The 25,028-nt window shown below is 33.9% G+C and overlaps 1 protein-coding gene across 1 annotated transcript; it reads left to right on the top strand.

The window, feature by feature from the left end:
* Window positions 1–6,449: 6,449 nt before the first annotated feature.
* On the top strand, window positions 6,450–24,386 carry LOC106137627 (lachesin-like). The gene is made up of 10 exons (XM_060946249.1): window positions 6,450–6,456; window positions 9,806–9,909; window positions 11,334–11,541; window positions 12,864–13,019; window positions 14,525–14,653; window positions 19,855–19,996; window positions 22,611–22,756; window positions 23,178–23,243; window positions 23,969–24,049; window positions 24,307–24,386. Exons 1-10 carry the CDS (start codon window positions 6,450–6,452, stop codon window positions 24,384–24,386), a joined length of 1,119 nt encoding a protein of 372 aa, XP_060802232.1.
* The last annotated feature ends 642 nt before the right edge of the window (window positions 24,387–25,028 follow it).

Genomic DNA, 25,028 nt, shown 5'->3' with positions numbered 1-25,028 from the left:
CACGATAGTGCTATCGCTTCCATAAAAATATTTGCGTTAAAGCCATGCATGTTTTTAAATTCGCGAACGTGAATGTTTCCATAGCATGCACGTCACTGGAACCCTTGCTTCTTAGGTAATATACATACAGTCATTGAATTGTTGCGGCCTCCCACCGATCCGTACCGGTCGCCACCGCCACCATATTTCGTGTGTGTTTGACGATATTTTATGCCGTGAACCGGTAGCATTTTATGCGATGCTCACCGGTTTTGCGAAGTGCGGTTTCGTCGGTTTATTTACGGTCCAACTGCAACGCACTATAGAGTTCAGTCACGAAGCAAATGTAAGTAAGTGAATCTCGCGCCGTGTCGCCGCGCGTGATATAATTCACCGTGGTCAGGCACGCCCGTGTTTTCCAATCTAGCGATATGAGCCGGAAGCCATTTCCACTCGTGCTGTCGGTGTACACAACGCTTTAAAACTTTTACTACTAGTTCGCATTCCGCTGTACCCGATATTTCTTTGCTTGCAGTACTCAGGCATTTATTAGCCAGGAAAATAAGTTTCAAAATGGCTGTCTGTAATTCAAAAACGTTTATATGGTCCGAACTTTATTTTCGTAAAAAAATTACAGTGAAGTATTTTTTTTACGAAAATGTAGTATTTTTTTCTGTTGTGAACTTTCATTGCAGTGGAAATTAAAAAAACCTTAATCGTCACGCTCTGTATCTCATGCCCTTTTATTAGAATCCAATTGCAAAAATATATGTTACTTCTTACTACTTAAAATATTAACTCGAACTTATAAACATATAAAGCAAAACGAACTCAATTCAAAATAATAGAAAACGTATGTCAATAATATGAATAAATCAACCTTATGGTCACATAATATTCCTACAAATTTTAATGTCACGCAAATAAATTGAATATAAAATTAATTGGTCGCTTAATTAGTATTAATGTTGATCGGTTCATTATTTATATATTAAATGGGCAATCACTGACTTTCAATATATAGGGCATTGCTTTCATAATTTAATTTGAATAACAAGCTTTTCGGCTTGCATGCTATTGACAGTCTGTTTATTTCAAAAGTATAAACATTAAAAATTCTGTATTAAATAAGCAATAATTTTCCTCCCTACTTCAGCTCCTTAAGTTTAGAGTGATTTACACTTTTTACTAGAATGTATGTGTTAGTATAATTGAGTCTTGTAATTGAGAGACGATGGTCGAACGATAAAGGTAATAATTTTTTCCTTATTATATAAACTATCACTATTTAAATTATCGCAAAATATCTAAACAATAATAGTAAAGTTATCTGAATTTAACTTTCACCGCTACAATAATAGATGTCACGAAATAGTCTTGGGTGACAAGCATGATATTTTCATGTCTTATATTTATGTTTTGATGGGTGTTGGAGCGCGACACGGCTTGGCACGGCGACGTGGCGTGGCACTGCTCGGTGACGCCACGCCACGCCACTACCACCATCGCAATCGCCACTAAACTATTGCCAAAACTGATTTATATCCGTAATATACTCATAATGTACTGTTCTATAAATATTTATAACTTTCGATATTGACGATTGACTATAAAAATGCAACAAGCAAATGCATCAGTATATATAAAAGAAGAATCTGATTGACTGATTAACTAACTATAATATAACGACAAAGCCCGTTGGTTCTTGATATAGAAATTTGGCATGTAGTATTCTTGTTGTAGTCAAGGAGGAGAAAAGGGATTTAGAAAAGACTCTCTAAATCCCTGCGAACAGAATTAACGAATTCTTTCACAAAAAATGCAAACGAAGCCGCGGGTACATAAGTAAAGTAATAATACTTCTTGTATATCTTTACTTCCTTTTTTATTGAGTCAAAGCACACAAAAAATAAAATTAGTTAACATTCTTATTACGTTAAGAATATCACCAGAAACATAGTAAATTTGTCCTTAAGACTACATTTCAAGCCATAAAGGGGTAAACCGCAAAACAACGTAGGGCGGAAAGTTAGTACGTAATAAAGTACCTAATAATAATGAAAATTATGAGACGCGGCGATGCTACGCCGTAGCAGGCTTTGCTACGACGTAGGATGCTCGTTGACGCTACAATTACTCGTAGACACGAGTACACAATACTTGCAATGTTATTTCTTATCTTTTTTAAAATTATGTTTGATTTTACTTTAAATTGCCGTGCTACGTGAAAATTTAACTTTATAAATAATATGCGTATAAAGACGGATAAATTTGATAATTTTTTTTCTTCTTTTTTGCATCCAACTATTTAAATACTACAGAAAGAAGAAGAAGTAAACGCGGTAGAGATAAGAGCCTTAGCGAGTATGATCTGTACAAAATTGGGTGCTAGGATAACGAACAGCGTTATAAGGGAATATATGAAAAAGAGATAGTACCAAAAGGCTTGCCTGAATCAAAGTCAATATTTTATTCAGGAGATAGGCGTTCTCAGGCATATTTTTACGTCATTCTACATTTCAATTAATTAAATTTAAGTTATATCTGATATATATATTATATGTGTTTGTAAAAAGTAACAAACTACAAAGGTATGTTGTTATCATTTAGTTTATATTTACCATGCCTTCGTTTCGGAAAGAAATGGAGTGGTATTATTAGTTCCCGGGAAACTTATGGTGCACAATTCAAATTGAATTATACTCTATCCATAGATATTTTTAAGCTTTTAAATCTTATGTCAGTGAATCGACAGCTAAATATTAAATCCTAGAAGGGAATAACAGTTGTTACCTCGAAACAGCGTTCAGAGCTTACTACCATGTTCGCCGAGTTCAACAAGCTGTGAACATGGAACTCGATTCCCGGACATCGCTCCCGCCCTAAATAGATTATCAGCTTTCAAACAGACTCATTCAATTTATTCTACTAACTAAAAATTATTTTGCAAACCGCAATTACCATTCAATTCTATGTAGTGCAGGATCTGCGAAAACGTTTCTTAAAAATATCGCAGGTGTAGAAATATTGTAGTATGTAGAAATTTTTCCAATAAAATGAGAGAATTTATCCCTATCTGTAAGGAAAGCGAGGTATAGGTTGGTGTTACGACAAACTAAATTGATGCCTATGAACGTTGTGAGTCATCAAGCTGAGCGTTAATTAACTACATATATCTATTATTTTTCAATTATTTAATGTTTACATGCTTTACCAGGAGTGCATCCGACCATGCACTGTTTTATGATTATAATGTAATTTAGAAACTATTACAAAGAATCAACTCGAAAAACAAAGTTAATTTGATTGCAAGCCAAGAAACACAATACTCTTCTTTTTGACTAGGAGTTAAAAGTATAACATCTTTGACACTTTGGCATAGCAAAGGTGCTACTTTCAAACGTTTTAACAAATTTTAGTAAGAAAATGTAAGGGTTAAAACCTTTGTTGTTAACCTATCGGTGTTTTGCGAAATTACTTAACTAACCGAAATTCGAATTAGTTGTTTGCTCATTCATTTAACACAATAGAAACGCCGAAACTAAAATTAGGCGCAACTGATAATAAACAGACCAACTAATCGAATTTGGGTAAATTGGCATTATAAACATCTTATTATAGTGGCTATGCAAAAGTTTGTTCAGACCCCACATTTTGGCAAACTTCTGTATGATTGTTACGGTTTATTAGTGTGGGTGTGTATATTACATACATATAAACATATACATCAAATACTACTACATCTTTAGACTAACTATGAATATTTCTTTCGCTTTATCCACGTTCACAAATTTTTTGACAAGCTAGTCGGCAATGGATACCGATATCTCCGATCATTAACAAAAGTATTTACAAATAACTAAACGGAACAGTCTTAGAAATGACATCAAATCCAAGAATCAAAAAAGTCGCGCTAAAAAGCACGGTTTAAAATTACACGCATACAATATTATTTTTTTATGCCTAGGATAATAAGGTATAATTATACCAAGTTTCATCGAAATCGAACCGTTAGTTTTCACATGATGCCTGAACATACAAACAGCCAAAAAATTTTTTAATCACATATTTCGGTTTGGTATCCATCCAATAACACCCCCTGCTATTTAATTTTTCAATATTTTCAATGTACGGAATTGACCCTTCTACAGATTTCTTATATGTATAAATAATGTTTAGTGTTTTATGAATATTCAGCACGGCGAAATAATAAAAACATCCATCATTTAAAACGATTAGGATCCCGTACAAAATGTATAATTAAGAGACAGTTAACCTTAATATAGTTTTTCTTTGTGTTTGAAAGACACATACACGTATGACATCTTTTTCCCTTACGTGACAGACAGAAACCAAAGTCTTCTAAAGAGTCGAAGTTCCACGTTCAGCTGGAAAACTTATATTTGTACACTAAAAGATTCTTCTTACAGTTATAACACAGACATTATTTTGAATTTTCAGGTACAAAAGTTAATCACTAAATGTACATGTTTATACACGTCTCCAATTCCCAATGTGATGGGCCCTCACATTTCAACACGCCCGGCGTGTGGCACCATTCCCGTCCATTTACACGATAGCGATTCCGATGTAATTGTCCAATAGATAGGTACTAGATAGGTACCGACAGTACGAACGGCTCGTTCAAGTGAATCTTGTTGCATTTTGCATAAAATCGATACTCATGAATGACCACTCCAAGCCGGAGTGAAGCCACACGAGACTCCAACTGGAATTCAGACTCGGATCTGGTGGATATTTTTGACTTTGACTCTAATTCGATTATCTAAATTTGTGATTGTTTAATTTTTGTTTTTGCCTAAGCAGGTATACAAAGCGAGTGTAAATGAGAGAGAAGTTGGATGGGGAGGTCTAGCCGAACGTACCTTGATCAAATTTGGGGCGTTTAGTTTAAAGATTTAGTCATGCTAAGCAACGAATGCTATATTAGGTTCATAATTCCTCTTTTAATATTTTTCTTGAAAGAGAAAATGGTCAACTCTTGTTGTCTGACTGCTGCTTAGCTGGAGATATTCGAGACCTTGCAGGTAATAACGAAAAGAAAATGTCGTTTCTACTACAGGTCTTGGCTTGTCTGCTCCAAAACAAATGAGAGCCTAGACATACATACATATAGACACGTATATATGCGGGGTGGACAGAGCCAACAGTCTTCGAAAGACTGAAAGACCACGTTCAGATGATAGCCCATAGGGTGTCTGAAATTCCGCTCCACAACCCTAGTCCGTGTCAAGCACACTTTTATCCAAATGGGTATTTTAGAGAGTGCAACTTGGTAGCCGCTCCGACCCTACTCCTTCGAGAGGGTTCCAAGGGTGAATGATAAGACCACTCAGCATCGTAGAGCTATGAAACATTAGAAGCTCACTGCTTAGGGTCGAAGCGGTAATGGTGTTTACACCATGTGGTGCCAACAAACAAAATTAAGCCCCACATAACTGTTTCACTATCCGTAGCTGAACAGATAAGTATTTTTTTTCTATTCGTAAGATAAATAAGTGCCAGTATGAAATGAATAAACGAATATGAGTTGTTAACCATCTATCTTTCTGGATTTTCCAATTGATATAAATCAAATATTCACTAAAAGGCTTTTGAATAACATTTTTACCCTGAAAAAAGTGTTAACAAAATCCACACAATAATGTGAGAATACCACATAATGAAAATGTTCACTATTCGACAATGGAACCTGATTTGATTGCACCTACAAAAAAAAGCAAAAAGACTAATCGCGGGCCTTTGACGCGTTTTCAATTAGGGGAAAGTCAATTTAGGGTGAAAGAGGTAAGTAAAGCGCGCACGGTTGGGCCAGCCATCGGGTGGTGGTGGGTAGGAAATCTAATTTTCCGCCGCCCAGTACGGACTTTTGTCACAACGTACTGTACCAATTAGGTAAATATGCGGCCAGTTGGGAGCCGTCACTTGCATCCGTAAACACTTACGCTGTGATGAGCCCGAGCCTTAATCACATTTCAAGTGCCCGCGTAATTCCATTGCCTCATCAACGACTTGGCATATTATAAGCGCGTTATGCTCATTGTTATTTATGATATAAGCATTTTTTATATCTGAATTTCGAAAAGCAATCAACTAAACTATCATTAAAAAATTTGGTTGTTTATGACTACATACATATGCCACGTCTTTATAGCTTGCGGGGTAGATAGAGCCAACAGTCTTTAAAATACTGAAAGGCCACTTTCAAATAGTGAAAGGTTGCTAGGCCATCGCTTTTTATTAAGTCTATTTAATTTTTGTTTAAGTAAAAACCTCATATTTATTTCATGAAAGTTTATTTCAAAGATGACAGTCCATAAACAACTCCTTAACCCACGTCCCACAGCATAAACGTCTTCTAAATAGCTAATCGGATTATATTGTGTTAATATTGGCGATCTATATCAATCACGTAGTCAATTTAAGCCGTCGTGACCTCTGCGACCAAAATGTCAAGTGAGATATCCCCAAACTTAACTAATGATGCCATTCCTCCAGGAATATATTACGGTTCATTTCATCCGTAATGTGACATACATTAGGGATGAAGGTTTATGTCGAATTAATGAAAATTATGACTAATAAACATTAGTTACCAAAATAATGATTATCTACTCTTTAATCATAAAGCCAAATAGCTGAACGTGGCCTATCAGTCTTTTCAAGACTGTTGGCTCTGTCTACCCCGCAAGGCATATAGACGTGATTATATATATGTATGTATGTACTATTTAAGTAACATAATACTGCCCCAGCAGTTACTAAACCTGTTTTCGAATAAACGTGATAAAAGATAAATATATTTTTGAAACAAATTCTAAAATGATTACGTTACCCTTAGAGCACTGGTTTTGAAAATCGAGCATTTTATATTTTACAGGAACATAATTCAACTAATAAAATGTATGAAGTCTTTTCTACTTACCGTACATAAAATAACCAGCTACTTTTCACCGTTTAACTAATGCAGTTTTGAGGTGTAAATCTAGTCATAATATTAATTAGTTTACACACATAGTTGCAAACTCTCTACTACTTCAGTGAAGTACATTTTACAATGAGTTTAAATATTTTGCATTTTATTAAAAGACGTGCAACTTTGAGATTCATTATTATGTCTAAAACCGCGACGAGATTTATTTATATTTCACCTTACCGACCCGTCTGAAGTTCATAAATAATAAATAGTAAGTACAAAATAAATACATATATCGGTACTTATAGTCAGTGGATTTGAAAGAACTGTATGTGGAATTAAGAGGGACGTTTCGTGAGTCATCTATCTTGAGGGATATTAGAAACAACATTTCGGGATTGTTTATATGTGCTCGGTAAGCTGTTCTTTCATTAGAGTCGGAGACGTCGCAGCCAGGGGAGAACAAACTATAGAAAATATGGAATGATAACATAAGGTTTGAAAAGTACTGCACTTAATTTATCAATCGATATCACGTCGATTAATAAAAGTTAATTGCAATATTTCCCATATGAAAGTATTCTATACAGCATTATGTTCCAACATAATGGTTCACATTACTATGTATTTCGCATATATTCGTGTTACTTATTCAATTCTAGCAACGTCATTTAAAAAAAACCCTAAGAACTACGTTTTTATCTACAACATCAAATTACAAATTTTAAATTCAAACCGTGGGCGAATGTACGTAGTACATGAATGAACATATAGCATATCCACAGCACGTCAAGGCTGCTATGTTTTTATTCTGTACCATCCTTATTTTTTTAAGGCGGCGCGCGCGCCAAGATTGATGGGCGCGCGATGGATTTGTTCTATTCGCGTTTTCACTCATCAATCATTCGTGGATATTTTTCCGTGTCTCGGCTTGTTTAGCCTAAATAGATTGTTGCAGGCTTTGAAGACTCGTTCACATCGACATGTGTATCACATTAGTATTGACGCAGTGCGTACGCTCCAACGAATTGGGTTATTCTACCCCATCACACCGAACAATTCAACGGCTAATTACAAATTAATTTAGATTAATTGAGGCGGTGGGTGTTGAGCAATAAAAGATATCGTAAAGCGTAAAGCTCGAAGGCTACAAAAATACTGAGAAGATAATATTGCCTACTCTCGTAAGCGGTGAGCTAATTAACGCTTAATGGACATTCTGTGGAACAATAGAAATGATTAAAGTTGTCACTTAACGAATCAAGGCGAGGTTTTCTTTGAGAAACTCAATTTTAACGTGAACTCTCGACTTTATAATTTTGACAGCTAAATTTGTTAAAGCAAGAAAATGTCTCTGCTTTTTGTTCGTTGCAAAATTTTTAAGTTGAAGAAAATATTTTGCAGGCGTCTGTTGAAGTTGAAAGTTAAGGTGTGAATTATGATTTATCAACAACAAATAATAATATCATGAAGGCTTTTGATAAATTCGATTTGATAGCCCAAGCCCAGCCAAGCATACTTTATGAAATTTGATTTAATTTAAGAAACGCTTTTACAAACATTTTAATACAAAACTAGAACAACCAATTTAACATTCTATTTCAAATACTTAATTAAAATACATCGATAATACCGTTAATGGATAGATTCGAACAATAAAGCTGTCAATTTGTCATGTTTCCAAACTCGGCGGTGGCACAGCGGTTGGGCTGAATATTTAGACATTTAATTGCATGTATTTTACGGCCACTACAATTCTAGAAATTAGATATTTAATATTGATTTAATTTACTATCTTTAAAATACACATGTTTCAGAGTCTATATACCTAGTAGCATGTATTTCTCATTGCATTACTGGGCAATATCTTAATTTCTTCAGAATAACGTCTTCATAAACGTTTCTTTTTTGCTTAAATAGCTAGCCTTGTGTAAACCATACGAGTATTAAGAAATCAAATGCATATGTATATGATATGTATATATAGTATATGCACATATACACGTTATACATCAAGCTTAAGTGGCACAGCTACCTCCTGAGTCCACCGAACAATAACAAAATTAAAAAATCTCTCAGATTTCCACGATTTCAATTTTTGTCTAAACAACACGATGAAAAAAATTATCCGTGCTAGTCACGCGCCAAGCATGTAAAAAAGCGAAAAACCAAGGCATTGTTACAAATTAATGTTTGTTTGGAAAAATTTCTTTTTAACTATTTTTCCTTTGGTAACCCATATATATATATATATATAAAAGTTGACGGTATATATATATATATACCGTCAATTTTTTTACCACGCTTGGCTTGGTGAACTTGTTATGTACACCCAAAAGAACTAGACGTAGCTGAAATCTGAAATATCTTTTTCTTAGAGGGTAATGATAAACTAAAGGACATTTTCCCAATATGCCCAAAAAACAGGAAATTTCATTTAACGCGATACTATACTTCTAATCATACTAATATTATACTCGTAAATGCAAAGTGAATATGTGGTGGGTGAACGTGTGTATGTGTCAATTTAAATTTATTTTTATAAAATCGTAAAACTATATGAAATAATGCAGGAAAGAATGGGGCCACTCCATCTCTTTCCCATGGATGTCGTAAAAGGCGACTAAGGGATAGGCTTACAAAATTGGGATTCTTTTTTTAGGCGATGGGCTAGCAACCTGTCACTATTTGAATCTCAATTCTGTCATAAAGCCAAATAGCTGAACGTGGCCATTCAGTCTTTTCAAGACTGTTGGCTCTGTCTATCCCGCAAGGGATGTAGACGTGACAATATGTATGTATGTATGTATATGAAATAAATAAACTATATAACTTAATCGTAACACTGACTCTCTATAATTTCTTTAATTTACGTGATGTTTGTTCCAGAATCCCTGTTCCCCCGGTTCGTAGAGCCAGTTTCGAATGTCACCGTGACTGTTGGTCGCGACGCCCTGCTTGCCTGCGTCGTGGAAGATTTGCGAGGATACAAGGTGCATATAAATTAAGCTTTACGACGTAGTTATGTTCAGTTCTATCGGTATATTTCACTAAACGCTTTATAATGGCTATAAGTTTTTAAAATGGGTTTGAATGTCTGCTGTCGGTAGAAAGATTGTTAGATATCTAACAATCTTTCTTTTTTAAATTACTTCTTAAGTTTTAGAAACTCAGCGTTAATAAAATTTACTGGTAAAAGAAAATACAGAATCCAAGACTTGAGCTATTATATTTTTTATTGCGGTTCTTCTAATAGGCTGTGAAATAGCAACTTTTCACTTTATGAAAGTTAAGTAAATTTCATCATTGAGTCATAGAACTGAACGTGGCCTTCGAGTCTTTTCGAAAGTTAGATACTAGACAACTCCATTTCGCAGGTTCCATATAAGAAATATAAATCAGGCTATCACCCGCTAAGTTGACACTTCAAAATCCCATGATGAACGAGCGCAGTGTAATTCTATAAACGGATACATACCCGTGGAACTTCATACAACTTCATTGCAGTGCACGGGGTAAAGTTTTAACAAGCCAACTTAATATCACTTTGCTCAGAATGCACGATTCGCCCGTTATTAATCATGCAGGACGGCTAGTTAGCGAAATTGGAGCGCCGTGTATAGTGGTGAGATTTATACGGGGTGAACAGGAATATGTGTGCCCCTAGTTTCTGTTTGTTTCTAGTGTTAATGAAAAAAAGTCTAGTTACAACTTTAGCACCGGCGAGACCGAAATAATATACGTTTTTTATTTTACATCTAAGAACGTGTTAATTTTCAATACGTTGTAGTCAAAGCAATTCTTCTGATTTATTTCTTTTTGAGGACGACTGACTTGACTAGTAACCGAAATTGGAGTGCCGTGTGCACATATATTTATGCGGGATAAACAGGAATTTTTGTATTTTCTGTTTGTATCTATAATTCAAATTTTTATTAACGATATAAATATCGTTAATAAAAATTTGTTTGTGTTTGTATAAATATCGTTAATAAAAATTTGTTGAAACCAATTTTTTTTCCTAGTTGACTAAAAGCTTTTAAATTTTTTTTAATAATATCACTTTTATCATTTTGATATTTATTATTCCTTTGCCACGCATTACGCCGGAAGAGAAGTTACATTGCTTCAACGTTGACTATAGTTGACGTCTTATAAAATACAAAAACAATAAAGATTTAACGTTTTCTCTTTTTAACTCTCGTTATTCTCAAGTATTACTACGAAATTTCATCTAAATATATTTTTAGACAGTCTTTTTAAGACTGTTGGCTCTGTCTACCCCGCAAGGGATATAGACGTCATTTTATGTATATATGCATGTAGTAGTTGTGTGAAAAAATTATAAACATATAAACATGCATTCTCGTTTTATGAATAAGTACTCGTATGATATACATATAAATTTCTCGCACAGGTGGCATGGGTACGCGTGGACACTCAGACAATCCTGAGCATCCACCACAACATAATAACGCAGAACCCCCGCATCAGCCTGTCGTACAACGACCACCGGTCTTGGTACTTGCACATCAAGAACGTGCAGGAGGTGGACCGCGGCTGGTACATGTGTCAGGTCAACACCGACCCCATGCGCTCCAGGAAAGGATACCTACAAGTTGTTGGTATGAATCGTTTTTTATTACCTATTTTACTTTATGCTTTGTTTTAGAGTATCTACCCTAAATCGTAATGAATGTGAATTTAGAAAGAAAAAAAATGTAATCTATGCCTTCCGGGAAAGAGGCGTGATTTTATATATGTCTTTTTGTCTACTCTACGCTATTACGTTGCATAATCAACGGCCCGTTTAGTCTGCCCTGGTCTATTCATAATGGAAAACGAACTTTCTCTCCTGGCCTAGCCTCTAACACAATCTCGATGTAAAATTGGGCCTTATTCGATCTGTGTGATTTATTCGGTTATTTATATTTATATCCTGTGAAATTATTACGTTCTTTAATTTAAAAAAATAATTCATATCTGGAAATATATTCACAGAATATTTTCTTAGTTAACACCAACGAAATCATTATGTTAGTATATTGTATGGTGGTATATGGTAACTGACCATGACACAATGCCCATTGTAACAATAGTCACTGAGCAATCAACAGTAAAATAGTTACGCCGATTGTGGACCAAAAATGTCCATAGGCAATGCTTAATTGTAATAAATCCATTTACAAAAGCACTAATACATTATTCCTGTTCATTATGATGTACAGTTAAATTAACCATGGCGTGTACTAAATGTTATCGGTGTAAAACACGCACGTTTCACTTCATCCTTTTTGATTAATATCTGACAATGGAATATTTTACACTCGTATTATTCCATTTTCTATGACGAACATTAACATACAATGCATTGATGACCTTCTACTGATTATCACACTATCTGCAAGTTCTAATTCAATTCCAAGCGCGTGCATTATGGTTATTTTGCCAGATAAGATTATAATTATCTATCCTCTAGATATTTTATACTCGTAAATTTTTGTTTGAACTCATTGAACCTATGACACAAACTAAGAGTTTACATGTTTGTCTTGGATTTAAATATAAATCCAAATATAAACGGACAATACTAATTGTTTATCAACTCCCTCAAAGAGACGAACAATAAACAATTCAAGCTATTTTGGATCCCGTTTTACTTCACTGTGGAGTAATTTAGGAGCCTGAATGGTCAGTAATTCTTTGCAAGTTACAGAGCAAGTGACGTTTTTGACTAATGTTTATACTGTAAATTTTATTACACATTTAGAGTATTTATTTCACAAATTAAATTAAATTGTAGCCGTACCAATTAACCAAATTATATAGACTAACGAAGAGATTTTAATTATTTTTTTGAGACTGTTCTTTCTATCTACTCCGTAAGGGACAATAACGTGATATGTAACCTGCTTTTTAATTGGTACAATAACTGTATTTTCAACAGTGCCTCCAGTGATAATAGACAACATGACTTCAATGGATATGGTGGTCAGAGAAGGAACCAACGTGACAATGGTTTGCCGCGCCACAGGGTACCCAGAGCCTTATGTTATGTGGCGCCGTGAAGATGGTCAAGAATTCAATTGCAACGGAGAATCAGGTGAGAAAAATCAACATATTTTTCCGCCAAACTAAGAAGTTTTCTAATTTTGGCGGATAAAAATATGTTGCCTGCTTAAACTTAATTAATTCAATATTTTATCGTGAATGTTGAATATCAAATTATTGTATCTACAACAGCCATTTCATTTATCAAACAACTATGTTACTACCTAGCTATTGTTACATCCGTCGTCCATATACGTCTAAAAGAAACAAACAAAATAAACATGGCACAAGAAAAACATTAACGATTTCCTCTCCAAATGAAAACAACGAGTATAATCCAGACAGTAGGGTAACAAAGATTTCTGAGATAAATATCCGGTCAAAACATTTTCTGGGACGGTCATTATGTTGTCGCTCTCGCAAAGAAACAAAACAGATGAAAGGAAATCTGTGGAGCGGGAAAGCACAAGTACAAAGATCACGTGGCCGGGCCGGCACTCGAACCCCGAACAAATCTTCCCCTACCAAGAATTATCGGCGAACAATCCGAATGAATACTTTTGGAACCTTAGTAACTTTGGTGAACCCCGCCAAATTGAGTTACGCGAGTGATAGAATAAAGAATCGTTTGTTTGGCCAATTTGATGCCGAACAAGAATACAAACACTAATTTACAAAATATCCGCTGTTTTTTTTTTGTTTTGCAGTGTAGACGGTTCATATCCAACACACACAAAATCTGAACTGGTTTAGTTAAGTTTGCAAGAATGGATTTATACCCGGATATAATCAAAACGTAATTACAAATACCTACTACTGACTGGCCAATCATAAGAGCAAACTGATGATTTCCTATTACTAGGAAATCCAAATGTTATCATTTTTTGTTTTCATGTTACAATTATTTTGGATAAATGACATGATTTTGCTCGACTCCGAGTGGCCGTCTTAACTGCCACTCTGGATATTTACTGTTTTATTAGTCGAACCTGCTTTTAATAAGTAAGTATTTTTGCGATAATATAAGGTTATCTTGAATCATTCCAGCAAAAGCGGCTTTTTAGTGTAAGCTTGTAAGTTATGATTGGCCTTATTTTAATGATGCAATTAAAAATCTAGTCATGTAGTTGACTATCAGCTGCTTTAACTAATTGGCTACGGCATATACATATATATATATGTATGACACCACTAAGTTGCCAAGGATTGTTTTGTGTTTTGTGGTTAACATTAAATATATTCTTTCGGCATTCAGTTTTAAAAAAACACGTTCACATTGAAACTATTTAAGGTGAACCATCAAATCTATCATTTAAGTGAAACGTTAAAATGATAATTGGTTAAAAAACATTTAAGTTAGGCTGGTGATACCGAATTTTTGTTCTAGATGATTTAGTGTCATACAACCCCATAAAAGATTTTGAATTAATTACAATTGTAACTAATAATAATAGCACCCTTTACACTTTTCAAGAGTGTTGGCTCTTTCTACCCCAAAAGGGATTTAGACGTGATTATGTGTATGTTGTACCTCATATTATTTTTTTTCTTTGACAGTCAACGTGGTGGATGGCGAAAACTTGACCATATCAAAGGTGTCTCGACTTCACATGGGTGCCTACTTATGCATAGCCTCCAATGGAGTACCACCTTCAATCAGCAAACGAGTAGTTCTCATGGTGCAATGTAAGTATTTTCAGCAATTTATCTCAGAATTACGAAATAACATCATTTACTTTGCTTTCCGGACACACCCACGGGAGCGAAGCCCCTGAAAAATCTATAAATACTTAATTTTCTTTTATAAATAGCATTCCTCCGCGCCATATTAATTTTATATAACATGCAAACATTAATTTACCGTGGTATGAACAGACAAAAGCTAATAAAATTAACCATTAGTCCAAAGAAGAACAAGTGATTTAGAATGGAAAACAGGAATTAATGCAACAAAGGAAGCTTCATATTTTGTATTATACGAGCTTGCAATGGCACTTGAGCAATTTAATTAGTTTTAAGAGCGTTAATTAAACTTTATTATATTTATACAACTATTTCATTGGCATTTTCATTAAATTTAATAAATGTTTAAATATATTTTTGTCAAACTTGTGTTACCTTCGAAGAAATAAAAATAATACATTTAACATAAAGATGGCAACAATTAGTAATACACTCATCTATTGTGGGTTGTGAGTCATACTCTCTTGAAAGTCACGAATGAGAGAAACATAAAAAACTTTATCGGCATAATTATTACTTTGCATGAACAGATGGGTAACGTTAATACTCCATATTTGCAGCAGCCAGCGCTCTTTGAAGCCTGTTGTGAACAGAAATCAAAAATTAAAACACACTCCGCTCCCTGCACCAGCACTAAACAAAAACGACAGCAAATGCATCCCAATATGGAGCTCAATCTGAAAACTTCTATAGTTTGAAAATTCTACGGAAAAATATCTCTGCGGGAACTTCGGTCCGGAACACTTTTATATGGGATGGAGGAACTTTTCTGCCGAATTCCAAAAGTTGCGGCCGTTGATGAGTATAATCACCTCTCGGCTTACATAGTACAGTTAGCGTTTAACAAAGTTGTAATAACTTCAATAAAAGTCATTATTTAAATGGAGGTCGCTTTTTGAGGCTCTTAGGTCGCGTTGAACTCTTTCAGTTAATTTGACTGCCCAGGTGGGCCATTAGTTGTTATTATATTCTTTTTGAGGTTTCGTACGTAAATGAGCCATTATTTTGCCTTATTTGCTGAAGAATTTTCGTATGCTTATCGTGGTAACAGCAAATAAATATATTACTGAATTTTGAAGTTAAACAGGTAAATTGTATTTTTATCAATCAATTTAATATTTGGTTTTAACAATGACAATGATACCTCACTTTTGTTACTAAATTCAATGAAAACACTTTCCTAAATATGTAAAAGAGAACACTGATTTATTGAAATATTTGATATTTGGCGTGAAGTTTCCTTGCGGTCTACTTACTGAAAGGGAGAACATCGTGAGAAAATCTGCATATTTAGGAAACTGGATGTGTAACCATAAGCGATCCAATACGGGTTAGGTTTGCCTGCAAACTTATTGCGGAGGTCAGATGGGAGTCGCTTCGCGTAAAAACCGGGCTCGCCCAATCCATGGTCAAAAGCTGCCCAGGGCTCTCCAGAGTGGTGAGTATGCAGCCGGGACTTTAAGCCAGGAGGAAAAAGATGAAATTTCTACATGTAGTAGATATGTGGGCGGAGCCGCCAGCATATTCTAGTTACCTATTTACAAAAACAAAAAAACCGTCAACAACCTGAAAATAAATTTATACTTCTATTCTACTCTAACTAAAATACTTCTGACTCAACAAATCAGTTACTCCAAAGGTCAGGGATCGTGTAAAATATGAAAGTGATACTCTACAAGATGAGAACAGATATGGCAAAGTTTTCACCCTCAATTAACATGTAAAGTAAGTTTTGAACAATCCATTTGTGGCTACAAATGTTTTTGTTTTAACGACGAGAACTAAAGATGAACCTTTACCTGAGTTATGAGAAATGTCTAGAGTTAATCCTGGAAAGTTATTTACGGGTTTATGAGTTGTAGCTGCAGTTTCAATTGGCTCCGGCGGCTGACAAAATATTGGGTGAGACCATCAAATATGGAAAGTACACAGCGAGCATTTCGCTATCAATGCAACTCTAACGTTGCACTCTATGAATTTAAGATAAGTTTCAGATTAATGTTTTACATTCATGTTTTACATTAATCTGAAACTTATCTTAAACTCATAGAGTGAAACTTATCTTAAATTCATAGATAACACTTAATTAAGTATACGATCCTCTTATCAGTTGTATATGTCAGGTTGGCTGGAAGAGATCCCACTTAGGGGTAAACCCACCTTTGTACTGTTCTACTGTTTTATAATGTACTCATTTAGTGATCAATAAAGTTATTCAAACTGTGAGAATATTTACTTCTGCATACTTTATATTTTGTAGTAAGAGTCTCGACACTTGCTCGACACACAGAAACTTTAACCGCAAACATCCAACTGTTAAAACTCCATTGCACTCCTTGTGGTAATTACATTTGACATAAATCACTGCGTTCCATTTAACCTCACAAATGGTTAACTAACCAATCCTTATAAGTACTAACATGATGTACTTACGTTTGAAATTCAAAATATCTATGTTTGGTTAGAAATTAAATAAAGTTAAATATAATAAAATATATTATAAACTTGGAAATCAACTCATAGGCGATAGGCTCGCGATTTGTTACTATTAATTAATCTTTATTAACATCATTAAACCATTCCGCCTTATGACCATAGGCCCTGCCTGCACCAAAATATGAAGATCTAAATTAATAGATGCAATTGCATACGTACATAAAATCACTGCTCTTTCCCAGAAGAAAGAGGCGTGATTTTACCGTTTTTTTTTTCAGAAAAAGACACATTCTTTCTTTAGAAACGATTCCTGCAGAATTCATTTGCCATTGTATATTTACACGAGTTATGTTTGATGTAATGATCAGAAACATTTCACACAGTGGAACGCTGCGTCGTGTTGTTAATAAAGTTCTGACAGTCCGATATTTACTACAATAAGTAATTTTCATGCTGTAACTTTTAGTTTGGAACAAAATCGTTTCGGCCGCATGCAATTAAACTTCACACATTTCACGTATAAATTATTGTAAGGCTTTGGTTGTTCCCATTTTTATTAAATGTATTCGAAAGGATTTAATTTTTTTTTATTTAAGTACTATAATAAATATATACTTTCGACTATCTCATAGTTGTTTCAAATAGAGATATTAATTACACTCAATTTGGAAATGTATAGTTAGGTACTTAATTTTAACAATCTTAGTCATAAACAGTTTTTAAGATTTTTTATTTATGGAATAGAATAATAATATTTATATAAACTGCATGTTTTATTCAAAGAATATCCAGATCAGACTCGCTAATAAAATATCCCTACTACGCAAATATTTGGTAATTAACGAGCGAGTTCCATTCATCATCATTATTTTGCATTCATGTCCCGAAAATTGTTTTTTTCTTAATGTAATTAGAAAATAGCCGCAAAGGCGATAATTAATTGCTCCTTCAATAGAGAGTCCGGCTTTCGTATTCTCATTTGATGGTCCTTTAAGATTTATCAGATTCTGAGTTGGCTAAGTAAACCTTTTTTACCGTGATTTATTTTCTTTTTCTTTAAAGAAATGATTATACTGAGCCGATCTGATCCGATTTTTTCGGTAATGTTTGTAGATTTTTATTTTCACACATTCAGAGCAACACACGATAGTTGGTTTTTTTAGGAAACAACTTTTATACAGTTGACTGGAAGAGATGCCACTACGGGATAAGCCCGCCTGTTTACTATACTGTTATTGTTTTATTTGCTCTTATATTGTACAAGAAGTTATTAACTAACTTACTGAATTAATCAATATATTTGAAGAAAATCTTGAGCTGCTTTAAAGAATTTGACATCAAGCTACGAAAATTTGGTTTTTTTTTTTATTAAAATCTTTTTTAATCACTGAAAACAGCCTTACATTCGAAGAGAAATTTAAAAAATCGACAGTTAGAAAAACGTATCATAGTCAATTGCTTCCTCGCGAAGCAGGGAAAGATCCTGTCCCTGCCTCTAAAGTATGTGCATTATTTCTTCGTCTTTTCCTTCAGAGTTGAGTCAGCGTTCAGAAATATAATTTTTCCTGGGGTGAGCGTCGTTAACGAGTATTTACGAGGACACGGCGTCTACCTGACGTCGCCTCCAGGATCGGACGTAATTGCGCCCAATTAGAGCATTATGCTGACGTGAATGAGGCACGGACGCGATAATAGCGATACTATCTGTGCGCGCGCCAAACCAGCCAGCACCCTTATTGCAAATTAAAAATATTACGGATGAATCCTCTTGAGTGGTTTATCCCCCTTACTTTCCCCTTTATATCATATTTTTTTCCATTTACTGCAAGAAATCGCAAACATTTTTCTTTTTAAATTATAATACCACTTCAAATAAATTTGAGGTATTTGTGTAACGCCGTGTACCTTACACGGCGTCATTTGGCCACAATAAAAACGTAAGTTGGCTGTCATATCGAGGTAATCACCTAGTGATATTTTTTTCAATATTTTCATTGAAGCAGACAAAAAACCTTAAGGAAGTATTTAATATATTACGTTACACACTGAAGTACCCTAATATGACATACACGTAATATCCTTCTCCTCTCCTGTTATTTTGTTCCCAAACCCAATGAGACGCTTCTTTCCCCCTAATTCACATTCCGTATCTCAGCGTTCACAGTTCTCCCCATTTCTTATAAGATACGTGGGACGCTCACGTAACTTTCGCTCGATTAACCAACGAGCCTTCCTTATGAATTCACTGTCAGTTTTCATTATTCTTCCGCGATGAAGACAAATCTTTGCGATGATGGTCTTTATAATGATATTATGCGGACGTTTATTAACTTAAAATTCAGGGTTTCATCATGGGATTTCTACTCGAAAAAAAATTGTACTTATTAAATTTTATGTTGTACACATATACATATACGTATTCATGTCTATATCCCTTGATAAAGACAGAGCCAACAGTCTTGAAAAGATTGATAGGACATTTTATGTTGTGGCATGATATCTTTTTTAAATATATCATATCTTTGATAAGTTTTTTAAAATTCCAAACATATCTTGTTAACTCGTTATACAACTTTGAATATAATCAATCAAATCCTAATAGTGTAGTCTTCATCCATTAAGATCATTCACTTTTTCTTACTCCCAGCCTTTCATTTTATTAAATACTTTAACCTATTATTGTTGGTGATAATATTTATTCTTAACAGTTCCGCCGATGCTGTCGATACCAAACCAGCTCGAGGGGGCCTACATAGGACAGGACGTAACGCTGGAGTGCCATACAGAAGCCTACCCCTCCTCAATTAATTACTGGACCACCGACCGCGGAGATATGATTATAACAGGTAAGTATTCTAATTATTGTAGACGTAATAAGTTAATTTTAAATTTTTAATGTTTATCTTTTTTTATTTTGGGTAAACTCTTATTATTTACTTCGGTTTTGTAATGTTGTTACACTGCTAAGGAAATTCAATTATCACAGATATTTTTAAATGTATTACTAGTATATAAAAATATTAATCGATAAAATCTTTTTCACACAAACTTTTTTGAAGAATTAGAAGAATGATATGTTTAATAGCGAGCACTATATGCAGGACAGTTTTGAATTAGGTATATGAGGTTCTTATGACATCGTATAAAAAGGGATAGGTATTTAAAATTCGTAGAAAAAGATTCAAGGTACTATCTAAAGAAAAAGTCGTGATGGCGGGAAAGAGGCGTGATTTTATGTATCGAGTTAAAAGGAGACTATGTCGAGAAATAAATCGCCACCTTTCAAAAATTTTCTTTTTTTTTTTTGGTAGGCTTAAGTACTTATCGGACCGCCTTATCTTACGTACTTACTTATCGTATGTACAATCTAAAAATATTTTTTTAAAATCAACCCACCTATCATCATCTTAAGAGAGACATACCCGAAATAATAATACACAGCAAAATAAAGTAACAATAATGTTCTAAAATTTGTAACACAATATTCTCATCACGCAAAACATGTTTCACCTCGCGCCCGGGGTGTTACTTGTGTTTAATATGTCTTTTCATGTCTTCAGAAACTTTATCTCCTCAATACGCTTAATAAACAGCCTCTGTAACATGATATGAACATTTAAGTAACGCAAATGTACAGTATGCATCAAAAGTTTTATCGCCGTGTGGGAGTTCGATAATGTTATAAAAGAAATTTGAATTCCTCTTGTTCATTATGAAAGTCATTTATCATCTATAAATAACATGATGATAAATTTTAAACAATGTTATAAGTTCCAAATAAAATAACTGTACCTTTGATTGCTTAAATTTGAAACAAAACACTAATTAACAAACTCAATTATTTGTTTTCAATTGTTGGGTATTGTTACTTAACTAATTTAATAAAAAAATATTTTATTTATATCACAATTACTAAGACGTCACCAAAATAAATTAAAACAGTCTGCTCAGCACAAGCCTGGGAGTTTTACAGAACTAGCTAAAACTATTCCTCTTCATTGTAAATGGCCTGAATAACTTCACTGTTATTGGCCAAGAACTCCTAATTACACTTTCTTGCGAGTTTTTACACCGTTAGCACCCCTCATCCTGCCAATGTTAGACCAAGTAGCATTTAAAATCCAACTTCTGTGGACATTTCGACATTCTCCGACCAAATTAAGTTGCATTCACCATCGCCTACTGATTAGAAGTAAAAATCGTATAGATTGAGAGAAGAATGGACAAGTTAACTAAAATCACAAGGGAGATATTAGCGTGAGTTAGATACCTATAGAAACGATTACTCATAAATGTAATACGTAATACTCATAAATGTAGAAGTTGTTACAAAATTAAAACATCGCTCTAAACACCAGTTACAAATGAAAGGTCTATTCTTCCTAAAGCTTAACATTGGATGGGTTAACACATTACATTGATACTTTTATAACAATACTATATTGGTTAATAAAAAAAAATTGTTCTCCCTAAAGGCCTCGCTCGTGTGGAAATTGCATTTTTATAATATACGGTAATAAAAAATTCTTTATATTCTGGATCGGCGACTTATTGAGATATATTTTTTGAAGAATTATGCCTATTCACAGTAAACTACTAAATATCTCCTGACATGATTATGACTATTTGTAATTTCTTTTTTCAAAGTACCTTTTGCTGACTGTACTTCCTTACGCATACATATTATTATGTATGTAATCGTCGGTATATCAATGTTCATAACTTCCAGTTGTATGCCAAAATTGTGCTCCGAGAAAATATCTATTCCATTTATGTAAATTCAATGATGTCGTATACAATACCTAATGTTTTCAATACGATATGTAAGTAAATTCATGTGTACATAAATGAGTATCTATACTTATAATATTATTAAGTAAGTAAGTAGTAATAAGTAAAAAATAAGTAAAAGTAAGTAATAAGTATGTTCCTATTAATTGATTAAGTAATCAACATACAACAATCAACAACATACTTATTACAACGTTTTGCAAGTTTTTTCGCCGAAGTTAATTAGAGTCCATTTTTACAAATTGAATAGTTTTGAAACAAATCGTACAAAATTCGATAAATAGGCTTTTATTTTATTTTTTTAATAAAAAAATTATTTAACTGAATCGGAAAGTCTTGGTGTCGAACTTCGGTCGATATTTAATTTGCTATTTTTTTTCAGCGTGAGAAGTATCACTTACATAAGTATAAAGTATACTTATAACAAAGCCAAGCTTTATAGCCAACCCAAATTTGTATGTAAATAACAAAATAAATTAATACATATCCAATTTTAAAAAACTTAGTTTGGAGCTTACTACATTCTTCGTTCGAAACCTATAATAAAAAAGAAACATTTTTATAATGAACTTATCTTGTCCATTTATCATTGATCCATACTTATGATATGTATAAATACTATATTAATTAATATGGCAACATACAATAGACATTTTTTTCCATTAACAGGCAGCAAGTACCTCACATTTCTTACCGACGATCATTATACCCGGAAGATGAAATTAACGATACGGAAAGTGTCGTCCAGGGACTTTTCTTCGTATCGTTGTGTCGCTAAAAACTCCCTGGGGGAAACCGACGGGCTAATTCGGCTGGATGGTATGTGATAGCATAGAATGTCCCTTGAATACATTCACAGGTTATGCATGTTTCACGGAAAGAAGTTTAAATAGATATGGAAAATTTTTATGAACATGTAGTAGTTAATATATTCTAGTCAAACCTTAGTGAGATTTGATTACTGTTATGTGAATTTTTAAATGCCTCTGTTATTTGAATTATAAGGTACCTGAGGAACCTTATAATTCAAATAACAGAGGCATTTAAAAAAGAGATTTTTACTAATTTCTTTCTAATGGGATTTCCGGTTCATTTTAACCACCTGACTAACTATTGGGACAAAATGGATACGTTGATATTTCAAGATCCGAGAAAACATCTGACAGTAACCATACTCCAATACGAGTTCAAAAAATGGTTCCCTCTCTGACTTCTCTTTTAATATACATTTTTGTTCCAGAAATACCGGCCCCGTCGACTTTGAGTACGACTTCTTCTTACATCACCCACCCGCCTAAGAAAAAAGGTAACGAAACCATTTATTTACAAAAAATACTTCAAAGATATTCATTTCAGAATTCCGTCTCTTCACAAGTAGAAATAATTAATGACCAAACAACGCCCCCAAAGTTTCTAATGAAACCCTTCTCAGAGCGATCAAATCTGAACTTGCTAGATTAATTTTTCATGATCAATTCAATACTTGTATCCGAATGCTTATTGGAAATTTCGTGGATTCAATTTTGGCACGTAAACCACGATTAGAAAGGCAATAGCCACCAAAAGTTGAGACGAGACCTGGCTTTTATACATTCATCGTATTCTGCAGCCGTCGGGCGAGAAAGGTCGACTCTGGATTTTGTATTTATTGGTTTTGTGCCGCGGCCCAATGCTTCCGTACAATTGGGTCGTTAGTAATATTATTGTGGGAAAAGCGATTTTGTTTGGGCTTTGACTTCCAATGTGCCTTCTTATTGTTATAGATTTTGGCTTTCCTTTTCATTCTTTATAACGTCATATGTTTTGTTCAAGCTGAAAGGCCGTTCATGCTCAACAAAGTGGGATAGCATTTATAGTTTTGTTGGGGCTATTAGCACTGATAGATGGAAAAAAAAACTTTAGTATCGTATAAACATATGTTGTAGAATAGACTTCTGAATAGTCTGGCGCCATAGCATCTGGACATGAGTAACGTTGTAGGTACTTTTATAAATATTTCATGTACTTTAAAATCAAAACATTTTTCTACAGTCAAACAAAAAAATATGTGGCGAGACAGCTCTGCAGAAAATAGAGTTGTAGGCGACTACGAAGTCGAGGAATTAAAACGAGGTAAGATTTATAAAAAAAAAACATACTTATTAAATTACGCTGTCTTTGTAAACGTGCAGTTATTTAGTTTTCACATTTCTGTCTAGTCTACCCACATTCTTTGTACACTCTTATGCTACATATTTTCAAAATTAAATAAAACATTTCTGTTTAATCTAACAAGTTAAAAAACCTGCAGCTCATCATTTTCATTAATTGCGATAAAGTGCTGTTCCATATTCATACGACTTAATTTAAAATCAATTGTTCTTATACAGAATACGAGACAGCCGAGTCTGCAGCGTCCTTCAACTCTGCAGGACTCATCATCTGTTTGACAGCATTAATCGTCAGCTGACAGGAGCTGTCCTATCGCATAGGTACCCTAACATAGTGCCAACACGTTACTGTGCTAAACGAGATACGATAATTACCCGGTGATATCATTAAGCTAGACCGCTCTGTGTCGATAATACCTCTAGCTGTATAAATCCTGTTAAAGCTCTTTTGGCTATGGTTTTCGTTTTCAAATTATAATAATCTGTTGAAATAATTAGTAAGAAAATTATCGACTATGTTGTGCTCAACACATTTATTACATTTTGCCTTTTTTTTGTATTATGTTTCTTAAGATAATTAATTATAAAACTATTTTTGTAATAGGAAATTCAGTTCAGTTCTTATATATATACTTTACCTACCACCTAAAAATAGCTATTTCATTAAAAAATATGCGATACAAATACTTTGAAGTATACTTTAGTTTCCTTTTGTCACGTTTTGAAGTTAAAAGTATTTTCTAGTATTCAAATTGAACTTATTTTACAACTTCTAGGTTCTTTAAAAATGTTGAACAAAATGTATCAAGAAACATTTCATACCGACTTCAAAAGAACGAGGTTCTCACAAACCATCTTTTTATAAATAGCTAGACGTACATATTTTTCCTTTACTACTCGTACTCAGACAAAACTATAGCAAAAAGAGTCCCTTACAAAAT

The sequence above is a fragment of the Amyelois transitella genome, chromosome 10 (assembly GCF_032362555.1).
Source record: "Amyelois transitella isolate CPQ chromosome 10, ilAmyTran1.1, whole genome shotgun sequence".
Lineage (NCBI taxonomy): Eukaryota > Metazoa > Arthropoda > Insecta > Lepidoptera > Pyralidae > Amyelois > Amyelois transitella.
Note: the sequence above shows the minus strand (reverse complement) of the source record. Positions and strands in the feature narration are given on the sequence as shown.